The sequence below is a fragment of the Penicillium antarcticum genome (assembly GCF_028974205.1).
Source record: "Penicillium antarcticum strain IBT 31339 chromosome Unknown utg000010l_segment0_segment0, whole genome shotgun sequence".
NCBI lineage: Eukaryota > Fungi > Ascomycota > Eurotiomycetes > Eurotiales > Aspergillaceae > Penicillium > Penicillium antarcticum.
In genome coordinates this window covers 864,162-873,546 of record NW_026695308.1, presented here as the reverse complement: position 1 = coordinate 873,546, position 9,385 = coordinate 864,162, and the positions used below count along the sequence as shown (strand labels likewise).

The window sequence follows — 9,385 nt, the reverse complement described above, 5'->3', positions numbered from 1 at the left end:
AGACAAAGCCCCACGAAAAGGCCCTAGTATGAGCAGAATTAACCCCTCAGATCTGCATGAATATTCCAAAAGGCCATTCAAGAGTACAAGCGCACTGATGTTTAGCAAACGACAAATCTTTTCCGAGATACCGTGCACCTTCGTCATCTTCGTCTTCGCCTGGCTCCAGCATCACACTGGTCTGGGAATCCAAATTGTTAGACAACTGTATTGTCCCAAGAAAGTTGGAGGTAGTCGAAGTTAATTTACAGACCAGACTGGACGTCGTGGTTGATACTGTTGCGATAAGATATTATCGTGTTGTGTGTCGAGCGAGAGCTCACGCCGGACGAATGGCGGACCCCCACAGTCATTCCTAGAAGACACGACTATTTATTATTGCCCAAGCTACCCCAAACCCGCGATAACCCAGTCCCACCCATAGAATGTCAACCTTAGGCGAGATATCTCTAATCATCGTTGGTAACCTATTCCATATTCTGATATTGAGACAAACAAACTGCCTTGCAAGCATATCGCCGCTTACAAATACCCAGCAATACACCATTGGGGCTACGCCAATCTTTCGGCAAAGGATGGGGTTCTTTCGCCACAAAACGCATTGAGCGAGGATCCCGAGTATTGAGCGAAAGCCACTCTTCGTTATCCCAAGGCCGCATACCGAAATCATGTAACCGCATGTTATAATGGTCTTTCGAAAACTACTACGCACCCAGAAAGAAAAGTTTCTACTTCTTCGGGACAATGGGTTGAGGGGTTTTCGAATTTTCAGTGAAGCCTTCGCCGAGAACTCTTCGACATCACGGCCTCAGATCCAAGCAAGCCTTCAGCCCATGGCCTATATCCTCTTCATTCCCATTTCAACCATTCCTGTATACCAAATCCAAAAATCTCCGTTACTAGCGATGAGGTCATCTCATCTTTTGCAACTCGGGACATCGACGCCGGTGAGGAAATCACATTTAGTTATAATACAGATTTTGAAGGCAGAACTACACGAATGACACGAAGCCTTGTGCTTTACGAGCAATTGCATCGCTTGTCTTCCAAGCACTCCATTTCAACGACTTAGCGACATGCGACGACGATTATTCCGAAGTTTGCAATACCTTACCTTCAGTGTTGACCTGAATGGGTAAATACAGGATGCTTATTGTCCAATAATAGTTGACTCCAAACTCAAGATTGCGGCGGAAACTTTCAGTATACCTGTTTCCTCTATGCTGACCTATATTCTCCTAACAATTTTCTTTGTCGGAAGAGGGCTTATTGGATGATTTTGTGGTCGGACGGCTACGGCCGGGTTTGATCAGAACGATAAGCTTGTTAAGGTCAGAGAGCAATTGTAGTATTGCTAGGCTCGCTATGAACCAGAAAAGCTAGCTGCAAAGTCTGATTGTGGTGTTCGAGCCGTATGGGCGAAAAGATGCTGCCGATCATGAGATTACCCTTGCATTACGGCAAATACGCCGATTATCTTCATAAAACCCGAGACGACGCAAGTTCATACACTCTTGTCCTGTGAAACAAGCAAGGGCCTTGATCCCGATTTCCTGTCCCATGCGGGTAAGTGGGATGCAGCGCAATCCAGTAGTAGGGTTCATTTACTATGGGAGTCCTTTATTAATAGACCAGTAGAGTTCCCGTCGGGGACCAGTAGACGCATAAATCCCTGCCCTGTTGGATCCCCTGTACCGATGGTATTGTCCTGTCACCCTGATACGCACTACTCATGCATTAGGGTTAGACCTGTATCTATACTGGAAAGACGCGCGCGGGGCGCGCATCTGCCCTGAAACGATGAAAAGAAGAGGTTGGTAAGTAAGTAAAGTGTAAATAAAGAGTTGAATCGGTGAGTCGTAAGTCACATGCATATTAAACAAGATAGACGAATAACTTAACGGAAGGCATCAGCATGACTAATACCCGGATCGTGGAGAACGAAAACGTGAAAAACAGGATTGAACTTGTTATGTAGAGACTTCAATTGTTATATTTAAGTCCAGCAACAGTTTAGGACGTTTTTCGTGGTCTTTGGGAACGTGTCCCTGGCGTAGGAGTATACGGTTGTGGTGAGGTTCGAGTATCATCAGATGTGTCTGGCCAAATTATTTGGGTTTCCTCCTCGTCGTCATTTAGAGCATCACTTTCAATCGGTTGGCCCGGAGGACCTTGTGTGGGTGTGGAGAGCTGGGAAAATGATGATTTTCTGATGTCTCGCCCGAGCGAAACGCTCGATCTGGAAACGATTTATGACTTGTCGAAGAGCATTTAGCTTCACGACTGCTGTTGGGGTTTGCAGATGAGGATCGGCTAGTGAAGTGATTACTTTCGAGCTCAACGTCAACATATCATCATTCGTGAGAGTGCCAGTCCTCGCTCGTGTTAGCAGATTTCGATACGGTAAGTCTTCTACCTGTCGCATTTGCTCATGGAGGATGATGACTTGCTTGAATTGGGATCAGATAAGTTTTCCGTCCTGATCGGTTTCATTCCTTGGGAGTTTCCACAAGGTTTGGCCCTGGACTGGCGGTAATCGGTAAAAATCTCCCATGAGAATAACCATGGGCAGACCACCGAAGAGGTCTGGAGAGGATCTATCAAGGTATCGCGCGATCTTGCAGTGGGTGTTGATAATGCTGAGTGCGGAGAGATCCACCATGCTTACCTCGTCTATGATCATAATTGTTTTTCGCGACCATAGCCTGCGGACCCTTGGTCCCACTCCGGTTCGTCGATACCGGTTTAAAGAAATCCCAAGGGATGTATGATATGTGCTTCCTCCAATGACATCGGCCGCTGCGCCTGTTGGGGCCATCAGGATGATCTCGTTCTTGCGGCGGATCAGATCCATCGCGGCGACAATCGCTTTGATTATCTGGCTCTTGCCCACTCCACCTTCACCTCCTACGTAGAGGAGGGTTTGTTTCCGCTGCGAAGAATCATACGGATGATTGGCGCAGATGAGTACTTCGGCCAGTACCCTTTCCACGGCGATGCGTTGTTTCTCATTTAGGGGGATGATCTCGCACACGAGTAAGGTTATTGAAGCGCCCGTCGGGTTTTGCCCCACTCTCAAGCGACGCTGCTGCAAGTCAGGGAGTGGATCTGAGTCCGTGAGCACGGGGACCAGGACGTCGTCGACGCCTTCAAGATTGAAGTCATCAAGGTCCTGTACGCAGACGGCTGATGTTTCGGCGTATGGATCTTGGTCCGTGAGCTTGGAAATGTTCTTAATATGATCTTGCCAGTTTTGCAGGATAGACGCCGGAAAGGATTTGAGACCAGAAGATTCATACAGCATATTGTCAGTCATGTGAAGATGTTGGAGTTTCTGCGGTCGGAGGGATAGAGGGAGAGAAGAAAATGAAGCGAGAGTGGTGATTCGGCACTGAGCGTCCTGCGCTTCCTTTATCCAACGTCGACTTATTGTAAAAATAGCAGCTAGAAGCGTTTCTTTACTCAGAGAATCATCTGCATTTTGTAAAAGATGCGGGGCCTCATTTTCCGAGTCAGAAGCAGGGTACTGATGATTAGCCAGTTCTTGGTCGACCGGGCACGCGTGTTGAGTAGACCGGCTGCGCAATATCGCATCAGCTTCGCAGTCACTTTTTGATTTGCGCACGAGTTCGATATTCTGTGCAAATGTACGAATATGTGCTGGAAGTGTTGGTTCAACAGACGTCCAGATTTCATGCAGAATGTCGTGTGTGGTTGCGGTTGTAGGCACTTGAGGGCATCGGGGTAGTGCTGGGCCTGACTACGACACTCCAGTATCCGACCCGCTGGCGATCCGCTACGTCGCCAAATTCATGCATCAAACCGGCCTGCTTGCTCAGTTTCAACACACTCAGCAGGAAGAGTCCGATGACGAAACTGGAGACCCCACTAAGGTCATGGAGCAGAGTCCCGAAGACGCTAGGTACTCACCACCGCTTGCGCCGACGTTTGAGGATGGAGAGAACCTCACTCAGCTATTCAAATACACGCTGCCGGACTGTACTCAGGCCCATGCTCGGCCTGACGCACGATAAGCAGCAATTGAAGCTGAAGTGAGGATGTCGGAGAACGGGGTTTGATCTTGCTGCAGCAAGAATTGGCTGTCATCGAGATCGAGAGGAGTTTATATGGGATGTGAGATAAGGACAGGGGAGGTGGACGGTGCATCCACGCATTCATTGTATACTCAGCGGCTTACAGCACTGAGACTCTCATTTGTATTGGGGGTTTGGGTTCACGGTTTTGATTTACATGTAGGGCTGGTGCTCTCTCTCGCTTCGAGACCAGCCTATTTTTCTGTACTGGAGCATGATCAGGCGTACGGGACACGAGTTCTTGCTTCAACTGGAAAGAAGCGCCTGCATAGCTATTCGATACTAGATAGGCTGCAACAGGTTAATAGAACTTTGATTTATTGATTATAGCAAAGATCCACTCCAGCTGAAAAATATTTGAGCCGCAACCACCTATTCTTGGCTTGAGAACTTCCGAACTTAGTTTTCTGCTGACGTGGCCTGCCCGCATCCGCGTAAATAAACCAGGACTTCACCTCCATCAATTTTTGATGCCGACTTTTCCACTACACCTGCATTGCCTCAAGAGAAACAGCCAGACGGCAATACATCATGGAGAGTCACTTTCCAAGTCTCTTGATTTACCAATTACTGCAAAGCAACATTTTAAACATTAACGTATTTCACTACCGAGCTGGACACACCACCGAGCTGGACACCCTAAAACACCATAGTAAATGCGATAAATTACAACTTAAAATCTCAACAAAGGTTTTCTATATGGAACTTTCCTAATAGCTTAATACTTTCTAGGTGATATATGGCCTCTTCAAGGACTTTAGAAAATATATACGACTTTGTGATTTGAGATATATATATTTCTGGCTTTCAGCAACGTAATTTTCAATACCATGATGATGCAGCTTTTCGATTTTCTTAAAACTAATATATAGTGTTTAAAATCCTTATCGATAGCTATCGAATAACGAAGAAATCAAACAACAACGTGCTTGCTGAGATATCAAGTTGTAATTTATCTCATTTACTATGGTGTTTTGGGGTGTCCAGCTCGGTGGTGTGTCCAGCTCGGTAGTGAAATACGTTATCAGAACAAGCTAATAGTTTACGAACTGGTATGCATTCAGGACGAATGAGATCATGCGAACCAATTCAAGATGAAAGGACTGATTGACTGAATAGGAAGTCATGCGATCGAGGGCATGGTGAATTACCCACGGGCCATGCGTCGATAATCGGTAATAACAACACCAGATTCCCAAATAGCCCAAATTGACTTACAATTTGCATGAGTGGATTTCCCCTGCGACCAGTCAACTGCTAGCGGTAAGTTACCGCTTTAAAGCTCTGACAAATGATCAAAATCCGAAAATAAAGTGCCGGGATTTCTCCATTTGGCTGTTTGAGGGCTCACAAGGATCTCATTCATTTTGCAAAGTTCCCCTTCCATTGCCGCCATGCCCTAGCGCACTATATCTATTGAAGATGGCCATTTCTCGCGTTGGGATTGTCTGAACAGCTCAAAGGCAAGTAAAACCATGTCCCTTTTGGCCAGAAGCATAGCTAATGGGTCCTGTGAAGTGGCTTGCTCGTATAGAGCAGCGCTGCGAACTTCGTCCTCAGTGAACCAGCAATGGTCGAGATGCTCATCACTGATCTCAACGGAACTTTGGCCGACCGGCTGTTTCATCTCGCTGGACCAGACTCGTTGCGCCATCGTCTCTTCATTGTCGATTATGATGAATCCGAGCGTGCGCATGAGGACTATATTGCCGGTTTTTCTATCCCTGTGATAGAAAGAACACGTGAAAGCATTGCCAGCAATTCTCGAAGGCCAAATTTGCGTCTCCTCCCCGTTTTTTCGGGCTGCGGAATGGATGATGGTCGGGTCCTCCTCGTCTGGAGTTCCTCCTCCTGTCTCCCAGGTATTACCCCATGAGCTTTCCTTGCCGTTTCGCTTAATCAACAAGACTCTTCGCTTGGATGGGCTATCTGGGTGGTAGGAAAACATGACAGCCATAGCTGTAGAGCGTTGAATGCCGGGAAACAGTTCTTTCAGACGATGGAGAGGAACGTTGATAATGGCTGCATTGATCGGCTCGGGAATGGAGTGGTACCCCAAAAGGAAACCGGCGTTTTTTATTCCAGTCGACATAGCTGAGTACGGGTAAAAAGGAATTTAGATATTGGAAGGAGCTTGTTTAATTCTTGTTTCTATTAAAGATATACAAAATCCATATCCCGTCTCAAGCGCTTTGGAACACGCCCAGATAAACGCCTCTGAGTAAATCTCCCTTCTTCCAAGTGGTTATTATCAGGTAGAGAAACCTCATCATTATCGTCAAATTCTATTGAATGATCCGATATACACACACACACAATTCATTAACGCCCGGCGGCTGAGCCAAAAGGGCAACTATCGCTAAACTACTATACATGTCTTAGTATATACAATTCTGTGACTCATTGGAGCCCATACACAAGACCTTGGCGTATTTGTCATTCTCAGCATGCAGTGTCGCAGCGGATGCTCGTGGGTTAGTAATGCGGTTAGTAGACTGGCTTGAAGGCGCTTCTCCAAGTGTTCAACATCCTATCTTCGGCAGTTGAAGCGCGTCCACGATGAGTAGCACGAGGTGGTTGGTGGGTTAGGTTAGAATGAAAGAGGTGATTTATGTTCGTCGGCGGGGTTAAGTGGCCTCGAGGCGGCCTGTGGCTATGGCGAATCGTATTGAGGCCCGTACTGCCTCTAAGTTTGGCGTCCACTTTTGATCGTCGGAGGGCGACTTCCCTCCCAGGTAGAAGGATAGATTCCCTCGGTGGGTGTCGGTACCCAAAAGACATTAAGTAGCTTCGACAGGTCTACTTGCATAGACCACTACCCCAGTTTTTCACCCGATAAATGAGGCTTCTGGTCTTTTGAGGTTCACCACACCTCTCACCCTGGGTGTCTCTCAGTTTGCTCCTTAAGCATACATCACGGGCGAGCCAACTAGGACGACACCGCTTCAACCGACCAATGTCGATCTCAGGCCCCCAGTGCGAGTGGGGTAGTTGACTCCCGGCTTTTTGTACACCGACACGCGCATCCGTCCTCTCGGGCTATACAGACAGTCTCTTGGCAGGCCCCGACCCTGCCGCAGTGGCTGCCATTGTACACCACGCCCCGCGAGAGCTTTCACTCTCGTTTCGCGTTACCTGAGGAGGTCTCCCTCCGCCAGGCCGACCGTGTCTTGCAGAAAGTCCTCTATACGCTCCATCCGGCAGTATATGTCGGTTGCTCTCCACTAACCAAGCTTGGTCCCCGGTGTCTGAACAGGATCGACGGGTTGCCCGTGGCGAAGCCTTAACGAGTCCTGCCGACTGCCACCAGTCAAATACCAATATTTTCCAGATTGCCCGTGTGTCTCCCAAGAGGGTGCCCGTGTCTCGGTGGTGCCCGTGTCCCGAAGAGCACTCGCCCTGAAGCTTGCCCGTGGCTGAGCCTTAACGAGGTCTCCAGCGAGCGCTCTCTCCGAGCCTTAACGAGTTCGAGTCTTAACGAGGCCTCTGGGCCTTGAACGAGGTCTGTCCGATATCAGCTTGACTGCCTGTGTCACCGGTTCACTACCGCCTCGCCGCATCTCGCACGATGCGATCCCAGACCGTATGCAAGCTCAGGGGTGTCCTGTCTTCTCCTTAGGCGACACCACTTCCACTGGTAATGCAAGACCAGTATCGGGCCCGAGTGCGAGTCAGGTAAGGAGAAGTCGGATGGTTTTCATATGCCGTTATCCCCTGATTTTGGTGTGGTTGTGCGGTCGCTTCCCGCACCGGGCCGGACCGCACAACCACGGCGGATTCAATTCGGTCTCCCCCAACGGGGATATACACCGGACACCACGAGAAGGTAAGAATCCATCGTCCCAGCAGCCTGGCAAGGACTGCTGCCCAGTGCGAGCTCACTGGGGGCATGATCCGATATAGACCTGGCTACGACCCTCAACGACCCGCATTTGCTTAAATTTTTGACGCCTTACCTCTTTCGGTTGGATAAAATTGATGATTCATCTCTGGTTTTTACAGCTGTTCTGTCAATTTGTAGATATTTCACTGAATACTCTATCAATATGATGAATTATAAAGAAATATTCATGTAGAAGTAAACCGCAGGCATGGTTACCTACAAATTACAAGTAATATTCGATGATATCGATATGGTGGGTGGTCAATGGCGGTTGTCGACAAAACAGCATGTAAAGTTGTAGATATATCCCAGTACTACCAAATGGTTCAAAGAGGCCAAAGAGCACATCGTATCGCAGCTTCTGCGGTGAAAACTAACACGCTTGACAAACAGGCGCAGCAGACTCTGCTGCTAGCTTCATGGCCCGTGGTACTTTTGTGACCATACCATATCTTGGAACACGCGAATCGGAGTGGTAGAAACAACCGCGCCAAGTCGGGGGTAGGCAAACTTGGCCCGGAAACAGATCCTCACTCTCCATTACAAGATTAGATACATCGGACGTTATCGTTGACCAATTAGCTGTGTGGTTTTGGCTCGAGCTAAAACGGTCAATTTGCGCAGACCCCTACACCGCTTAGAATCGCTCTGTTTGAAGGAGCGTAGCGCAAGAAGACAGGTCATTTTGTATTCTACTGTGTCTAACCGACTTCTCTCATAATGTTACCAAGAGCGCGCTTAATCCTAGACGAAATGTAGAGTCAGTTCCATCTAGGTCACGTGGCTACAGCTCTCGACATTGACTAACCAAACCGGGGAGATCATAAAATAAGAAATTCGGCAAGTCTGGCCATGAAATGTGGCATCAAATATAGTAGGAGAAATCTTCACCAGGACCTTCTTCTGTGCGTTTTCAGAACGGTACGCTGTACCCACAAAATGGTATATTTGACCTCATTCATCTCGAATACGTTCTGAAGTGCTCGTCCTCGTTGCCACCTCAGGCAGCCCAAGCAACCTCGAGTCCTAGTGGCTTTAATGAGCTTGGAAGTTGCGTTCCCTGGTAATTAGACAGATATATGTATGGGCGAGTAAGACCATACTATTACTGGGGAAGTCGGGGAGTACATACAACTCGGAAAAAGACCCAAACTTCAAGGATAGGTCCGTGGCATTGATGTGAGCGGTCGCCCCACTAACGATTTTTGCAGGACCGCAAATCGACCGAGCGTATCTAGGTTGCGTCTGGTGGTTCTCCGACACCTTCTATCATGTAATCCACAGAAGACAGGTTTTCGCAGCACCATCCAGGACGATGGCTGAGTGGTGTGTTCTCGATAGCCTTTCCAAAGACCTGGTATGACTTAACAAGCGACATTCCCACTCAGTCTGCTAGGGCTTTCGAATC

The 9,385-nt window shown here is 48.1% G+C and overlaps 2 protein-coding genes across 2 annotated transcripts; both read right to left on the bottom strand.

Moving 5' to 3' along the window:
- Positions 1 to 2,461: 2,461 nt before the first annotated feature.
- Positions 2,462 to 3,304, bottom strand: N7508_011211 (uncharacterized protein; the record flags this gene model as incomplete). Its single annotated transcript, XM_058469271.1, has 1 exon — positions 2,462 to 3,304. The coding sequence occupies one exon, from the start codon at positions 3,302 to 3,304 to the stop codon at positions 2,462 to 2,464; it is 843 nt and encodes a 280-aa protein (XP_058314249.1).
- Positions 3,305 to 5,493: 2,189 nt separating this feature from the next.
- N7508_011210 (uncharacterized protein) lies at positions 5,494 to 6,186 on the bottom strand (the record flags this gene model as incomplete). Its single annotated transcript, XM_058469270.1, has 1 exon — positions 5,494 to 6,186. The coding sequence occupies one exon, from the start codon at positions 6,184 to 6,186 to the stop codon at positions 5,494 to 5,496; it is 693 nt and encodes a 230-aa protein (XP_058314248.1).
- Between the last annotated feature and the right edge of the window lie 3,199 nt (positions 6,187 to 9,385).